Source organism: Anser anser (assembly GCF_964211835.1).
Source record: "Anser anser genome assembly, chromosome: Z".
NCBI lineage: Eukaryota > Metazoa > Chordata > Aves > Anseriformes > Anatidae > Anser > Anser anser.
This window is the reverse complement of record NC_139723.1, coordinates 58,617,030-58,635,442: the sequence shown is the minus strand read 5'-3', so window position 1 is coordinate 58,635,442 and position 18,413 is coordinate 58,617,030. Positions and strand designations below refer to the sequence as shown.

The following is an 18,413-nucleotide window of genomic DNA, read 5'->3' as shown; positions in this document are numbered from 1 at the left end:
TGTGATAATTTTTAAATTTATCTTCATGCCTGGTTACAGAATTTCATCATGCCCAATATATGATATAAGACAAAACAAGTATTGTAGAACTCAATTGCCATAAAGCAGCCACTAGCACAGAAATTACTATCTTCAATAAGTAATAGATGTAAGCACAAGAATAACTGCTGAAAAATTTTTGTCTTTGGGACTACATCTTTCTATAACACAAGACTCTTCTTTGAAGTGACGGCTGCACTGGCTATTTGCTGAAGGATAAAGATGTAAAAGAGATTTCAAAGCGCAATAAATGTTAATTGAAAATCATGCTGTATAGAAGGACAAGAAAAAACATGAGCATAATTTGCAATTAAGCCCTAAGTATAGGTTCATTGCCTTGTGCTGATTCTCTACACAGAGGTAACTTTCTCCTTTCCAGAGCAGCGTGCAATACCCTTATGCACTTTCAGTTAGGAAGAGAGGAAGTGAAGTGTGAACAGAAAAGTGTGTAGCCAGACACTTTGTGTCATGGAAATGTGACTAAATGGATTTCAAAACAGAAAAGTCAAACATGGATATAGGAAAATTGATGGTTTAAATCATCTTAGGTCCCTGCTACAATTCTAGCTGAGTGGGGTGGCTGTGCAAAGATCATGCAGGGCTCAAGGGACTGTATTTCAAAATGAATATGTGATCTAGTGACTGTCTGACCACCAGGGGTTAGACCATTGAGAAACCCTCAACAGCGCAGAGTTTGCGCACGGGCTAGATATTACAGTGACCCATGGTGATTGTGTCCCAATGCTCTCCTCCTCTTTGTGAAGAGTCAACCCTGTCATGACAGGTCCCAGTCATATTCATAGCTGAAGCAGATTTGTCAAAGTCCACAAACTCTACACCACCATCTAGAAAGTCCCCAGCTGACATTTACCTGTAATACCAGAGTGAGCTGAAAAAGTTCGATGAAAAACACCAAGCCCTGCCTGGCCCACTGATGTAGGTAATAAGTAGTCTTCAAAGGGAGGAACCATACTGCAAGAAACATTGTGTTGTATGTTCTTCTGAGTGTCAGGATAATGGGGAGGGCAGAAAGTCTGAAGCTGACCATAAAAACCTAGAACATGGAGAAGAAAGTGGTCAATAAAACAGCTGGACATAGATACAAGGGACAGTGCATAGAATATTGACCATGAGAAATGAATGGAAAAATCCTGACTGCAGTAGCACCAGGACTTCAATTATTTTCTGCCCATAAAGCAGCTTTCTAATGAAGCTCCCCAAGACTTCCTCCAGTTGCTACAAATTCCCAATGCATTCTGCTTCATGGACTTCCTGATCCTAACATGATTTCTGAGAGGCCCTGACTGAATAGAGGATGAGATTTTTCAGGAGATTTCTCCCTTTAACTTTGCAGTCCTGCTGGTTAAACTGGTAATCTCCAGACTTCACACTGGGCTACTGTCTAAAGAATCTAAGAAATGGGTTAATTCAAAGTAATAGGATTGCATAAGTAAGGTGTGAATAAAAGCAGCAGATTCACCCCTGCTGAGAAAACGGAAGAATAAATAAAATTTTGAGGGTTTTCCACTGATGCCAAGACAGCTGGTTGATAGTGGGGTTGCCCCAGAGACTCAGAATGGCTGCTAGCTGATGATCCATGGTGTCTGCCGTTTGTATGCACAGGATTAGAGTCTCTCCTGCAGTTCAGTAGCAATGAGTCTATGGGAAGGAGAACTGAGCTCAGCTATGCCACTTGATGTAAAAGATCTCCACCAGGCTTTTTATGTTACTTACCTTTTTTTTTCTTTCTTTCTTTCTTTTTTTTTTTTTTTTTTGGTCATTGTTCTTTAAGTGATATTTGAGAGAGAGGCATACAAAACTGAGCAAATTTGCATAGAAATTCCCACCAAAATATATATTTATATAACCAAAACCAAGCTTCTTGGTGAAACAGGGATATGTACTCAATGGAAGAGGCATAGACAGATATTCAGCACTATCTTGACCTGAAGGTTTTTCTCATGGAAGCAATGTCATTTCTCCCCCTTAAAAAAATGCTACCAGATGCAAGTTTTGCAGTTTTTGCTGAGATTATGAAGGCTGGCATTTACAGATTAAGAGACTATGTATTTATTTCTGTTTTCTGTAATACGTTAATTACAGTTTTCAGATGTCTCATATGCTAGTAATGAAACCATTATAATTTCAGTATTAAAATACTTTTAAATTATTTTTATTTTAGGAAAACCTTAGTCACTGCGAATCAAGCTCCTCTGCATTTTCTGCAGCTAGTTGTTCTTGCTGTTCTCTTTCTATGCATAGAAATGCAGGGCAAAAGACAGTGCTCTACCTCCAAGATGTCACATAGAAGCTGTGGGCCTTCACTGTCAAAAACCCCGACCCAAATAAACCTCCAGTCCTCAAATTCCTTTGCAGAGGTATACTATACTTAGAAACATGCAATGATCACAAAGCACATGACAAACTTCTGCTGTATTGTGTCCAGGAGCTAGGTGTGTTTCTACTAACTTCCCTATAGAAGCATCCCCATGGGACTGTTTGCTAAAGCTGCACTGTTTGTGTAAAGATAAGGCATTTCATGAATAATAGGGATGGAGAAAGGAAAACGATAGAGTGGAAAACATGCTGTATCACTTTATGTGATATAACCAATTTTCTGCCAAAATGGGAAGAAGGATGAATGGTTTAGGAATTTTATTAATTATTTTTCCTTTGAGATTATATTTCTGTGGTCTCCTGCAAGTAAACATACACATATTGGCATGTTCCTTAACTGAAGCAAAAACCTCAGTATTTAAAGGCATCAAGATAGGCCAGAATTTTGGACAGGAAAAGACAACCTGAACCTATGCACTGGAACTCAGAAAAGAACTAATGGGGAGGTCTAAGTAATTAAGATATGTGAAACATAGTCCTTGCATTTTAAATAGTAGTCTTGAAAGCCACTTCCGTGTGCACAATGTGAGATAAATGCTTAATTTACACATACATAATAAGGCTTTAGATAGAGATGTTTCATGGAGTAACATACAAATATTTGTCAGTCTTGTGTCTGAAAACCTGCATGAAGAAAGAGTTTTTTGCCCTCATACAAAGAAGCAAAAGAAGATAAAGAAGAAATAAAAAATAAAAAGAAGTATGTTTCCTCATCCATAGCAGGCTGCAAACGTACACATCAGGTACAAACTTGTAGGCTCTGCTTGCTCTAGAGGCTGAACACTCATGGCTTCCATTATTTTATGCAGAGGCTGTGGGCACTTGACAGCCCTGGATGTAAGATGACAGTTTTGATTTTTTTTTCTTTTAAAGTTTAACTGGAACAAAACTGAGACAGACTGGAAAGCATGTTAGGAATTTACAACCCATCAATTCTTAAATGTTCAGTCCTGGTATTCAATAAAAAAAATGGAGTAAAATAAAATAAAATGAAAGAAAAAACAATAGCCATCTAAAACTTAACTTAGAAGTTACATAGCTATTGACAGCTTTTGCCCCCTTTCAGAATGCTTTTAAAATTTTCTCTCAACCAGCAATAGGACACACTCTGAAAGTTTACTGTTGAGTCAGACAAGTTACCAGAAACAATCATTTCAATCTATAGTGGTCTGAGCCAGCTGGCAAGACCCCTCAATACACATGCTAAATGTTCTTTCATACTGCTCTGTACTCATTCTCTATTTCTGCTTTTCTCACAGCGTCCTGTTCCCAATGCAGAAAAATCTGGCAGTAACTTTGACTATTGCTAACTGAAGCCTGGCAGAAAAATTACTTACCTTGGGGTTGAGCTATTGTGAGTCACATCCTCTGTGTTTGCTCATTCCCTACTTAAGCAAAAGAATATTGTCTAGCAAAGTCTTAGAAGCTTTGACGCATTAGTATGTTAACCACTACATTCCAGCAAGAACCAGGGAAGTGCACAGAGAACTTAAATTAACTGATAAACCCACAAATAAATTTTTAAGATGGAAAAAGAATACAGAAGATTAATTCGACTTTCCTAGATACATGTTCTTTTTGTAATTCAGTGTCATAGATACCCATCTTATCAAATGCACAGCCATAAACAAGATGGATAAGAAGAGGGGGCATCATTCTCTTTCAATCTGTTATTTGGCACTATTCTAAATGTCTCTGTCCATGTCTGCAGTGAATCAGGTCACAGCAGAGCTCTTCGAACCAGAGCCCACACAAGATACAGCAAAATCTCCTAACTTGTTCTCGGCAGCTATCCATTTTGTTCACATGGTGCTATGCCCAAACTAATCAACAGTACTGCTAAAGGTAGGATAGCATGAAGCCACATAAAATTCAGGCCCTAAACCCTGACCATACCTGGCTCCTCTTTTGAGATTATCTGTTAGGGAATTAACTGTAGGAACAGTTTTCTACTTTTTTTTTTTCCTTTTTTTTTTTGTGTGTGTGTATATCAATGGAAAAAAAAGTGAAAAGGCAAACACGTTGGCTAACGAATTTCCAGAAATTGAACTTATCTTCTCAGGACTGCATTTGTGGATTGTATCCGTTGCTCTGCTACCAAATTATTTTAAACATACTCATGCACAACACACACACAAGGTTACATCAATCATGTTTCTTTGAATCAATACACTATAGCCAAGATCAATGAAATCAAGGCGCGGGTATTTTTCTGGCATGATAACATTATTTCCTGAGGGAAGTGAAATATTCATACATATAAAAAAATTGCTGAATGTTGCAAGAATCTCTTCTAAAAGCAAGAAGCTCTTGTTCTTTATCACATACAGAGCCTTGCCCTGAGAGATGCTGAGTATCTGAAAACCACAAGTACACAGCTCATTTTAAATTCACAGTTGAAATTCTGGTCCACATAAGTTTGTGATAGACTCCTGATCCCATTGACCTGACAGGGACAAAGATTTCATTACTGATATGTCACTAGCCGTGACTGCCACAGTTATCATTTCCACAAGGTAGGAATTTTCTGACTGACATTTATTTCCCTCTCTGTCAGCTCTCTGCGTGGCATCACAAAGCTTTCCCAGAGAATATTTTCTCAAGAAAATCATTATAATTGTCATTGAGATATACACATTATGTGCGAGTGTTCTTTAGTGCTCTAGTATGAAAAATTTTTATCTTTGACCTGAACTACTGGTGTTCTATGGTGTTTCTTTGCAGCATATTTCTACAGTGTCCATTGGTTTAATTACACAAACATCATTTGGTAGCATTTGAGTGTGAAGAGCAAAAGAAAAAGGAAAGACAGCATAGAGCAAAGAGATATCAGTTGCACATTGTACTGCCAGATTGACTTGCAAACATGGAAAACTAGAAATGTTTCTATTTTTTTTTTAATTGATTTTGACTATCGCTAATGAAAAAATAACTCTTACTAGTATAGCTGCCTGTATAGCTACACTAGTATAGCTAACTCGTATCGGCTAAAAATTGTTTTTAAAAGAAATTGCTGCTTTTATTGCACTGATTATTTTACATGACTTTTTTCCTTCTTCCGTTACACAGCCAATACTGGTCATCATCTTAACTCACAAACACATATGGCATGAGTTACAGGCACGACTTTAAAGTTAGACAGTCAGATTTTTAGTGCAGAAATGTTTAGAGAGAATTAGAAGCATTATCCACCAGCTATGTTCATGTCCAGAGGAGTTTTATGTCACTCTACACTATATGCGGAAGATTGCTCACTGTGAAGGAGTAGTTTCTATAGCTATTTTTCCTATCTCACTCACCTTTTCTGACCTGTCTCAGAAAAATTCCTTATATTTGCAACTGCTTGTGTACTACAGATGTCTGTGTCTTCAGGTAACTCTTCTGAGCTTCCTGTAGTTAGTTCATAACTGCAAGACTCACAGGTACAATACAGGTCCTGGGCCAACTTTTGCAGATTTCCAGGACCAGGACTGTATTTTATTCTGTCTACAAACAAATAGTGCAATGGCATCTTAGTCAAGCTGGCAAGTCATCGCACCAGTCTCCAGTTCAGGATAGTTTCATGTTTACTGTCTATGGTTATGCATTAAACAATACTGCAGCCTAATGAAAGGAAAGGAAGAGCTTCATGTCTGCAGTGCAGTCAGTTGTCTAACATCATCATTTCAAAACATCCCGTGCTTCAATGGAAATAATGATTTTCACAAGAGGAGGGAAAGACTGTATTTACTGCATTATATAATATTATCTAAGGCAAGAAAAAGACTCCTCAGATATTATCGGGTGTCTGATGCTGAAAATCACTCAAAACAAATCATGAAATCTCAGCTTCAGACAATATTTTTCCCATAAAAAGCAGTATCACAATTCAAATAGCTATTAGATATAAGAGGCTAGTCAATCTTGCATATCCTACATTTCTTTCTAAAAGATAGTGCTCTGAGATCTCCAGGAACTTGTAAATGCTCAGATTTTCTGTAAGGGAGATTGTTTAGAATTTGTTTTCTTCAAAAAGCTTTCCTGGCAATGGAACTTTTCTTCCTCAGTACAGCCAATTTAAATGGAGTTGACAAGTTTAAGAATACATAATGAAAGAGAAAAATGTCACAATTTTCTGGTAGTGGACAGAGCTGAAGTGGCTATAGCTACAGAACTTTAAATCATGAAAAGGCAGGATATGAACTGTATGAGACAGAAAATAATAGAGCTTCCCACAGCTTATATAACAAATAGTCCAGGCTGGTGAAATAGTTCCATGGTGTTCTTTTACATTATAATGATGTGAACAAGGAAGGCAGAAATAATTTCGTTGTTGCTGAGAAAACCTGACCATGAATTCCCAAATATTTGTTCTTTAGAGGGAGAGTTTAGATAAGCATATCAGCCATAAATGACAAACAAAGATTTTAGCATAGCCCATGTAAGTATGTAAGTGAGACAGCTGCACTTAAGTTGGAGGGAGAATATTCTGAAAAGATATTGTCATCTTACAGTGACAATAAGTTACTTAGGTTTTGAAAGAACGTTTAATACCGAAATGCGGATGTTGTATGGCCATGTATTATACCCATCAAAAAAAAAAAAAAAAAAAAAGAGTTCAGCTCACATTGTCTTCCTACCAGTTTTAATTGCAGAGATCTGTACAATTGGAACTTTCAGCTGCTATCTCTGCATATATAATTACTGTTAGCAAAGTGTATTTTCAGCATAGCTTTTCCTGCAACAGGGAGGCAAGCATGGTAATGCTAACATGATCAAGTAAGATAAGGGTTTAAGGTCCAAACCCTTGAACATATCAATTTTTGGACCAATTTGGGAGACAGAATAAAGCTCTCACTTCAGTTTGGATGTGGAGTAGGGCTTCAATACACGTGTGAGATCCCCCCATATGGATATCTATCCTGGGAATTCTTCTTAAAATGATTTTAATGACCCATGTCATGGCCCTCCTCTGGACCCACTCTAACAGATCCAAATCATTCTTGTGCTGGGGGCCCCAGACCTGGACACAGCACTCCAGCTGGGGCCTCATAAAGGCAGAGCAGAGGGGTACAATCACCTCCATCGACCTGCTGACCACTCCTCTGTTGATACAGCCCAGGATGCAGTTGGCCTTCTGGGCTCCAAGCACACACTGCTGGCTCATGTCGAGCTTTTGACAAAGAACAATGAAAAATGATGAGGAACAATACATTAAGAAACTTTGTTTCTGACCCTTGATTATTAATGAAAATCTAATCAGAGAATAGACAAAGCCAATAATAACCCTTTACATCTATTCAAAAATCTCATGATCTTCTTATACTAACGTGTGCTGTATAGGATTACCAGTTCCCAGAAGAAAGGTGCCCGGTTCTTGTGCTGATCATGTATGGACTAGTACAATAAGAACAAAGCAGGACTGACACCTTCCTTTCTCCTCTCACTCAAAAACTCTGGGAAATGCCTCATTGTCTTGCTTAATCACTACCACTAGAGAGACTGCTTGCATCTGGGAAAGCAAATAAAAATAAATGAAAGAAGCCTTAGTTTCTCAAGATACATTTCCTATGACATCTACTGTAATCATTCTCAGGAAGTCTGATCAAGAGGCAGAATCCCAAGGCCTGTAGAAGTGCACTGTGCTATGTAGCTTATGTGTGTATATTTATTATATATATATACACATATACATATATATATATTATATACATATATTTAAACAGTTGAGAGGCAACAGTGTTACTTCTGTCAATACATTTCTGAAATGTTAAAGTAATTACTATTCAGGCTTCATACTAGCTAAAACAAAAACAAAAACAACAAAACAACAACAAAAAACACCTGAAAAACAACCCAATATTATTTTCACCTGCTGTTAATTTTCTTCCTGACTATATAAGTTTACAGTTGATTGAACAAAGAAGGAGAGGGAAGATTTGTAGAGACTGTTTACATAATGCAAGTGTGAATACAATTCTGAGAGACATATATGCTAATGAAAGAAGAGGTTTCCATCCCAACACAATTGCAAGCGATAAAAATATTCCACTTCTTGAAAACATGGTAACACTTCATGTGTATAGTTGGAAGTGATTAGAAGCATAAAATTAGTAAATTAAAATTGGAGGCCATCACGAAACTATTTGCAGTTCTGTTTCAACTGAAAATCAGTCTGAAGAGAAACTCGCAACTCCATAGTAAGATGCATAAATATGAGTGAGGTCAAGAATTTTAAGAAAGCCTGAACGCAGTGTCCCAGAATATTATTTCTTTCAGAAGGAAAAGGGCCTTGAAAATACCAATGTCCTTGAAACGCTTATTTTGAAGCCAAGCAGCAATGACAAACAACTAACATCAGTGATGAAGCTTCTTCCTTCTTACCTTGGATGTGGAGACTATTTGGTTGAAAGGAAGGATTTGATGCTGATTGGTATGTCTTTAGATGCAATCCTCCAGGCTGCTGAAGACGGGGAGTCTGTGGAGTCTGTCTCTGCATCATGGGAGGAGGAACTGAAATTCTTTGGGGACTGATGTGTTGAGGAGAAGGAGTCAGAGCAACAAACCTAGCAGTTCAGAAACAGAGCAAACTATAGAATACTGAGATTTTAAGATAAAAACTGAAGATGATTTCTACTTTACTTAGATCAATATAATGCTTAGCAGCTTGCATAGGTAAAATCTTCTAAAAGAACAGTGTATAGCCCAAACACACAGAATGGTTGAGGTTGGAAGGGACCTCTGGAGGTCATCTGATGCAATCCCCCTGCTCAAACAGGGATACGTAGACCAGGCTGCCCATGACCATGTCCGGGTGCCATCTGAATATCTTCAAGGAGTGGGACTCCACAACCTCTCTGGCCAATCTGTGACAGCGCTCAGTCACCTGTACAGTGAAGAAGTGCTTCCTGATGTTCAGACAGAACCTCCTGTATTTCAGTTTGTGCCCATTGCTTCTTGTCCTAGCACTGGGCACCACTGAAAATGAGCTTGGCTCCATCCTCATTGCACCCTCCCTTCAGGTAAAGACATTGATGTGGTTTTCCCCAGGGCCTCCTCTTCTCCAGGCTGAACAATCCCAGCTCTCTCAGCCTGGCCTCACAGGAGAGATCATAGAATCACAGAATCATAGAATATCCTGAGTTGGAAGGGACCCATAAGGATCATCAAGTCCAACTCCTGGCACCGCACAGGTCTACCCAAAATTTTAGACCATGTGACTAAGTGCACAGTCCAATCACCTCTTAAATTCAGACAGGCTTGGTGCAGTGACTACTTCCCTGGGGAGCCTGTTCCAGTGTGCGACCACCCTCTCGGTGAAGAACCTCTTCCTGATGTCCAGACTAAACTTCCCCTGCCTCAGCTTAACACCATTCCTGTGGGTCCTATCACTGGTGGTTACGGAGAATAGGTCAGCTCCTGCCCCTCCACTCCCCCTCGCGAGGAAGTTGTAGACTGCGATGACGTCTCCCCTCAGCCTCCTCTTTTCCAGGCTGAACAGGCCCAGTGACCTCAGCTGCTCCTTGTATGTCTTCCCCCTTCACCATCTTCGTCGCCCTTCAGTCCCTTCACCATCTTTACAGCCCTTTGTTGGACTCTCTCCTATATGCCCATATCTCCCTTGTACTGAGGAGACCATAACTATATGCAGAACTCCATGTGTGGCCTCACCAGTGCTGAGTGGAGGGAAACCACCACCTCCCTCGAGGCAACATTTTGCCTCATGAAGCTCAGGTTTGTCTTCTGTATGGCAAGGGCACATTGCTAGTTCATGTTCAGCTTGGTGTCCACCAGAACCCTCAGGTCTTTTTCTGCCCAGCTTTAGATGGTGACATATCATAAGCTTTGATGACTCTGAAATGAAAACACTGAATTTCAGCTTTATGACGGAAAGATCCTTTTAAATTCTGTGGGTAGGTTTTAATTCATAACTGTAGAAGGTATACCCTCATGGGCACTTTATTTCTGAGGTATTTCTAGCTGCTAATAGTAAGACTTTTTATCAGCTGCATATGTTAATAAATAGTTGTCCTTCCTCACTGTCAGAGAGTGATCAGTTCTGGTTAATGGACACTGGTAAGTTATACAGTAGATTCAGGTTTCAAGTTCCAGAAATCTTTGTTCTATGTATGTTACATAGAACAATTGGAAAAAAAAAATAACTGCAGGCAATATAATGTATATGAAAGCAAGTGTTAAACTGCTTCCAGCTGAGCAGAGCCTGACCACATCAAAATGCTGATCTGCACTCAAGTGTAAACTGATAAACCAGGCAGAAGAAAGAAAGGTTCAGACTGAGACTGGCGGTGCAGCTGCCACAGAAGTTCATCATTTCATTGGCATATTTTACGCAGCTCTGTCACTAGTGGCACTACAACGAGACACACTACTAAGTGAGAGGATTTTATAGTCTTGTGTTTGTATTTTAATTATATTTCCTTTAAATTGCATATCTAGAAGTACATTACAAATACTTGCTACAGTCATTTTTGCAGAGAGAAAGCAGATGGAGAGCTGGGGACCCTGCCCCAGAAGACCAAACTATCCACCAGAACAACTAGATCTGGTCAGTAAACGAAAGCTCAGTGTAGGCTCAGAAATGTCTTGATGTCACGTTCTTATTCATGAGATGAAAGCTGCTAAGGCCAATAAAAAGACAGAGGATATTTCTGCAGGATGGTGAATTAATAATGATGTCATATTCCTGTTGCAGAACAGCCACTCTCTTTGCTCACAAAAGCAGGCTGCATGTTATGCTAGGCAAAAGTACCCACCTATCCTTCTCCATGATGGGTGTGCTCACTGGCTGCTGCTAGGAGAGACTGATGCTTGCAGTTAACACAGTCTGCCAGGATCCTAAACCATCAATCTGGTCCCTGTCCTCATGAGGCTAGACCTCACTACACTAGATGGCATTTTCTTTTATCTAGTATAAAGATTGTTTTTTCTGCACAAGAATACGGAAGTTGTAAGCTCACCCTGAGTACAACAGAAGATGTAACTCCAGAAGGAGCACTACATAACACCTCTGGACAGGGTCATCTAACACATAACACAATTAAATCGAAGACTCCTGAGCTATTTTACGCTACAGCTCAAAATCAGTTTCTGCCACACATCATCTGTATGACTTTGACCTTATTTGTTACCTATTTACTATATTTCTGGTAGACGCATAATTTACATTTGCAGTATAGTAAATGTCAAAATAAACTTTGTTTGATTTACTGACTGTTCAATATTCTTTGAGAATCACATTTTAGGCATATTAGACACAGATTTAAATGGTCTTTATGATGATTTGATATTAGCTTCAAAACCACATAAATTACTTCTGACATGCTATGTAGTTGGAGGAAAGATGTCAGTACTGAGTTGTTCAGTCTTTAATGCATCAAATATTTTTTTTTGTTCCAGAAAACTGCCACAGTATATACTTAAAGACATACTAGGGAGGAAGAAGATAAAGCATGAATGTGTTTCACAATAATACTAGAAAATAATTTTGAGAGAAAGAAAAAACAGTAGCTGTCTTGTGATGAAAATATCAGAGAGTTTTTAAAAAGAGCCACAACTGCCTGGTCTCCCTGAGAAAGAACTGGAGTTAGCTTTTTGTATAGCACTCACATAGAAAAACTGCTATTTGCTGCCAGAGACCAAGAACAATGCACAGTAATTTTTCATTACTACTATTATTTTAAAAATCATTGGATATCATTCTCTGTGCTTTCAAAATTCATTTGTGAAGATTACCTCTTAAAAGTAATTTTCTCTTTTAAGTAGCCTACAACAACAGACAAAAAAATCCTTTTCAAAACTCAAAATGAAAAGCACAGTATTAAAGATTTCACATTTGATTTAACATCTATAAAATCCTCCCAATGATAATGCACTACTTTGTATAGCCAGACAGGACTCCCTTTTAGTAGACTTCAGTGGTCTTTATAATGATTTATGAATCACTTCATGAATTCCTGGCTTACTCATATGGGTGACTATAGTTATCTAGTTATATTTCCCTTCTGCCCAACAAAGGAGAAGCTTGGACTTCTCTCAGTCCAGATTTGTCCCCAAACAAACCACAGTATGTTACTGGGGGAACTGCAAATTTAATTTTGTTTCTGGAACAATCATGACCAGTTTGTAACCGCTAGGAAATTACCATCAAGAATTGTTGCCAGGCACTGGAGCCCATGCAATCAGGAACCAGCCAGATTTGCAGAAGAGTGCCCTTCCCTACGCCTGCTGGATGCAGAATTAGAGGAAGAATGTTTCTGGAGCTTCATATAGCCTCTCCCTTTCCAACACTAGCTAGGAAAATGTGTCCAGATAGACAATAACTAGACTAGATAGGAAGCAAGCTAGATGACAATGTTACCAAATTTTACGAGTTTTGATGAGATTATTGTAAATGGCATATATATAAATATATATATATGCCATATATACATATATATATATATGGGTTTTGTTAATAAGCAATACTGGACAAGACTACACAGAAAAAAGACTACTCTAGCACTTGTTGACTGGGGCTGGCCTAAATTGTAAATTACATACACACCCTGAGCAACCTGTGGAAAAGAAAGGAAAGAGGAATGCTGGTAATAATGGTAGTTTATCTTAGCTGAGTGCCTTGCAGTACGTGGCCACCTGTAAATGAGTGTTTGATGTTGTGGGGAAACAACCTTTTATGTCCTAGCAAGCATATGTAAAAGGTGTTCTTCACCCAGAACATCAAGTGCACTGAGACTCCTTGACTAAAGAACTGGCTTTGCTGAATTGGATGGTCATCAAAGTGCTGAAGGGATAATTTGTGTCAGTGGAGTAAACACAGAGAGCTGGGTGGAGAGAAGCCCTTTTTTGTTAAATTCCCACCAAACAGAACTGTCATTGCAAGGCAGGACAGTAGAGGTAGGTATCACGTGATCTCAAGTTGTCACTGTTCTAGCTGGTTAGAAGCAAGGAAAGCAAGAAAAGAATAACCATTCAAAACTATGCCTGCCCTAAGTCTGTTTGATGGTATTCCACTTTTCCATGGAAATTTGAAGAGTCATCACCTCAGGATTATCTCGGCTACTGTTTTTTTTTTTTTTATTTTTTTATTTTTTCCTTAGGCTATCAGTCTTTCATTTGATTTCATACTCCCAGCCTCAGGAAGCTCATGGAAGTACATGATTGGTCCAGCAATATTGGACATACTGCTTATAAAGGAACCTCTCAGTGGGCTTCTCCCACTTTCACTGCTTGCTTTCTCCAAAACCTGTCATCTCATCCACTTCACAGAGCTCTGTGTAGCTAAATAGCTATCTCTCCTGCCATGGAGGAGGGAGAGCAGGAAATTTGGTCCAAGACTGGAGCCAGCATGCTGATGACAAGAGGGCCAGAACTGGGGAATGATTAGCTGTGAGGCAGACTTAAAAGCGAGAATGGGCATAGTTAAGGACAGCTGTAAACTTGCTTTAAAAAAAGTCTAAAGGTAAATTTACTCTGAGCCTTTTCTGTAGTCAAAGAGAAATAACTCTGTCTGTTCTTTGACCTGTTGGACTGTTCAAGGAAAAAGGACTTAAGACTTTTTACTGTCTCTTGGTAAATAAGCTAGATTACAGAAAAAATGTCTCATGCAATCAATTTTTCCTTTTAAAAGAAAGGGCATGTTATGTACCCAAATACCAAACAACCCTCTGGGCTGCAGGACAACAGCTCTCAGTTTAATATTCCTAGAGGTTTTGCACATTTCTGCTTTAGATGTTTCAGAGTTGTAGAAGAAAAGTGATTTTTTCTGAATTGGGCAAAAGATTGTTAGGACTTCAAATCCTGTATTTCACTTTTCCTACCTAATAGTTTGCTGGGAAAAAGGTTAATTCCAGTTATTCTGTAGTTTCAAATAAGTCCTGCAGGGGATTAGAAACAAAATAATAACAGCACATTATACTATAGTACTGAAAGCAAGTGAAGAGACTATTTTCTTGGCTAGGGACACAAAACATTTGTTAAAAACTATACTGAAAAGAAAGGCAACTGCATCTGTGTTCAGCCTCCAAATTTGCACCCATAAAGCTCTACCTAGAATCCTGCAGGGGAATAATCCCACAGCAAGTTTCTATCCTCATGGTATCCAAGGGAAGTTGACTGCACGTACTAGTGAATTTAATTCTGTATCAGTCCTTATATCCTTATGAGTCCAGTATCCTTATCAGTCATTAATAAGTGTCTAACAATCCTTTTCATGCTTTTTTTCCATGTTAAGTCCTCATGCTTTAGGAACACAGGAACTGTTCTATTGGGTCAAACCCATCCAGCCAGCCCCAAGAAGGGGTGAGAGGAAGAAAGAACAGCCCCTCTGACCAGCACCACAAGTTATTTAGTTATTTATGAAGAAAGATACGGGCTGCCCAGGGAGGTGGTGGAGTCACCATCCCTGGAGGTCTTTAAAAGACGTTTAGATGTAGAGCTTAGCGATATGGTTTAGTGGAGTACTTAGTGTTAGGTCGGAGGTTGGACTCGATGATCTTGAGGTCTCTTCCAACCTAGAAATCTGTGAAATCTGTGAAATCTGTGAAAGAAGAGTGGAATTTTTGCAAGGAACGTGTGAGAGGGCACACTGAAATACAGGTTTCCTGGATAGAGAGATACAGCTTTAAAATCTCGCCATTTGCTGTGGTTGTACTGAATAAGAAAACTTTTTTTTTTTTTTCATTTGTTTCATTTTTTTTCATTTTTTTCATTTCATATTAAAAAAAAAGAAAAAAGAAAAGAAAACAGGAAAACAGTGCCTTTGGAAAAGAGAAATTGTGGACAGAAGGTGGAGAAAAATTCCATGCTTTGCTAGATCAGCTCTGGCTTGGCATTAGACCTGTTGCCACCTCCACCCTTTAATGTCTGTCATTTGAAGGTGTCATTTGCTCACTAAGAAAAAAAATGCTAATGTCTCAGCAGCCAGTCCTCTCAAGTGCCCCATGCCAGAGAAAATTACTGTACTGATTTTCAAAACCACCCTGTTAAGGTCTCTAACTAAAGGCTTTCTTCAAGCCAGACCCTTGTACACACCATGTACACACCTTGTACACACCATACAAAGGGCTTTGTAACATGTGAACATCAGATGCCCCAACTCCTTGTTTAGAACCACTCAAAGGCTTTTGCTTCTGGAAGTCTGGCTTGGAGCTACTTACTATTTTACAGCAAAGAAATAAAAGTAATGTAACCACACAGTCAAATAAACAAAAAGAAGCAGTGTCACAGAACTTATTATAGTATTGCAGTAATGCTAAACTGAACAGTTCAAGTCCTTTTTTCCAGCTTTATGTAGTCTCCAGACATTTGCGTCAAACCAGGACGTGTCATGCTTCAGGGACATACCAGTAGCCCTGGTTCACAGAATGGTGAAAAATATCTAGAATGCGGTGTCCAAAGAAAAAGGTTTGACATGGTCTCATATCAGTTAATGGGCTACTGTTTCCACAACAGTGAGTCTTAAAAAGCAAAACGTGCTCTTTTGTTGTTGTTGTTGGTTGGTTGGCTGTTTTTTTTTGTTTTGTTTTGTTTTTGTTGTTTTCTTTTTGTTGTTGTTGTTTGTGTGGTTTTTTTTTGCAACCAAGGAAGTTACTATTCAAAATTATTAGAAATAATTTCAAGCATTGTCATCACCAGTTTTGTGGCACATTAGCCATTCCACATAAAAACAGAATTAGTTTTCTGTTTTTTAAGTTGATTATTTTTTCAGCTTCCCTTAATGCCCATGTCTTCTATTACAAAAATCAGCAAAAAGGAACCCAAGTACGTATCTCCTTTCATACATATGATTTTGAGTATCATAACTACTTGCTACCTTCATTGAACAGTTGCAGTATTCAAACTAGGGGAGCACTGAAGATCAGAACCTAAGAACTGGAAGAAACAAAATGAAAGCCTGCATTTTTATTATGTATTTTTGCTCCTTCAGTGAACGAAGTTGCAACTCTCTATCTGACTTGCATTTAGTACATACAGCTTTGTACACAGAATGAAACCAGAGGGATGTGTGCCTCATGTTTAGTTCAGTTTCTCACATTAGAAGGCTCAGTTTGGTCCACATTCACCCTCCCATTACCTTGGTGGAGAAAGATGGAAAAGAAGCTTTGCAATTATTTCTCTATCCCATGGCCACTGAGAGGTAGAAAAAGTGATTATTTCTTTTTGCTGCTGTCACTCACAAGCCTGAGTCTACTGTACGTAATGCAAAGGGCGTATGAATGGCCCCAGGGTCAGCAAAGCTGCTAGGCAAGCTTGGACTGTGTTTGTTCCAGCAGACGTAAGCCATTGCAGGGACAAGTGCTGGTCAGTCCATCCTAACTCTGGAATGAACCCAGGAATGAACCTGTAGCATGTCAGGAACTGTACACCATGAGGGGGACAAATCCCCTCTTTGCCCCTAAAACCTGCAGTCATCTCAGTGGTGAGATGGACCTTAATGGTCCCACCCAACTCAAACCATTCTATGATTCTATGGGGATAAGCAGGGGAATTGACATGTTTCAAAGACACTATTTCAGGCACTTTGCATACCAGTGTTTGTTTGTTCGGCTCACATTTTCACAGCTACCATCACAGCCAGAAAGTGGTGTGACAGACTACTTGCAGGACCCTTACACAAGTGAACTGTATTAGATTCAAAATGCAGGCTCTGTATTAATTTTTCCTTTAAACATGTCTTAATTTTTACTATATGTTCTGTAATCAAACCAAAACTGCTGTAATATACCTTTTTCTGAATTTAAATTGTCATATGTCCCACTGTCCAAGTGAAGATACTGGCATCATTTTTTTAATCCAGAGTAACTCCACAGATGGGAAATAGCACACATAAAAATGATAATTTTTATTATTGCTGTTCTGTAGAGAACAGTAGCATCCTGAGATCTGTAACCCATTCAAGAACTTCATGAGTTAAGTCATACTGTAGATATGCCTGATATGTTTCCCCCTGTATAAATGCTTCAGAAATGGTCTACTGAGAAGATTACTGTCTTCTACCATGAAATAGTAATAACTGTTGATCTGTCCCTGCCTGTCATCTCATGCTCTGGTAGTTATTAGATAAGGATGTCAGACCAGTCACATACTTGCCAGAAACTACAGAAAACTACACTGGTAAATAAAAGCAGGGCAAGAGAGTACATGCAGTCCCAGAGCTTGTACACAAAGCCAGAGTCAGGGTAAGGGTAAAGGTTCAGGAATGTGTGGCCAGAAGTGAGGAGGAAGGCCTGAACCACTAGATCACTGTGGAATGGCAATCTCTGACAGGTGTGTCAACAACTTGCAGTGACCCCAAAACTGGCTGAATTCACTTATGTCATCTGAAAGTGAGAAGTACTTTCACCTCTTACCAATTCCCTGAATCATTGTGCTCTTTCATCTTCCTGATACAAAGTGGAGTTACAACTGCTTTCCTCAAAGAAATATGTTTGTATATCAGTAATTAAAATCTATGGAATGTTTTTCTCAGGATTATAATTGTGTGCTCTCCAGATTACTGGGATTTCTATCACTGTAGAAAATTAAACACTTTAAAATATATTAATAACATACTGCAATCTATAATTTAGAACAATGAAAAACAGGGAGATTAAACAAATAATGTTTTTAAGTATCCTTATCCATATAGTAAGAAGTCATTATTTTATTCACATTGAAGTGTGATAGCCTATCTTGATGGCTTTTCTACTGGAAACATGTTTACTTAGGCTTCTTCGGTCTTGTGATCTGTAGACTTCTGTTTCAGCGAACTAAGTGGAGATCTGTAACACCATATGCTATATAAAAAAATTGAAAGGCTGATGAAAATAGTTTAGGAAATGTTTAAAGATGAAAATTAAATTACTTTCAAGCAATTTGCTTTCACATCATTGAAATATCTGAAGTCATCAAATCAACAAAGGTCACAGGTGTGTACCTAGCCAGCATAAAATAAGTCCTGATTAGAAATTAAGCTCTCAAACCAATGAACTAAAAATAAA

The 18,413-nt window shown here is 38.7% G+C and overlaps 1 protein-coding gene across 14 annotated transcripts in view; it reads right to left on the bottom strand.

Moving 5' to 3' along the window:
- GLIS3 (GLIS family zinc finger 3) overlaps window positions 1–18,413 on the bottom strand; it is a 195,752-nt gene that overhangs the window by 19,722 nt on the left and 157,617 nt on the right. For 9 of the 14 annotated variants that reach the window (XM_083817763.1, XM_083817773.1, XM_083817767.1 and 6 more), the window contains 2 exons: window positions 8,800–8,981; window positions 911–1,093 (listed from right to left, as the gene is read on the bottom strand). The exons of 1 other annotated variant lie outside the window; for it this stretch is intronic. In XM_083817763.1, coding sequence (XP_083673889.1) covers window positions 911–1,093; window positions 8,800–8,981 — 365 coding nt within the window. 4 more of the 14 variants (XR_014576784.1, XM_083817774.1, XM_083817766.1 and 1 more) reach the window with 3 other exon arrangements.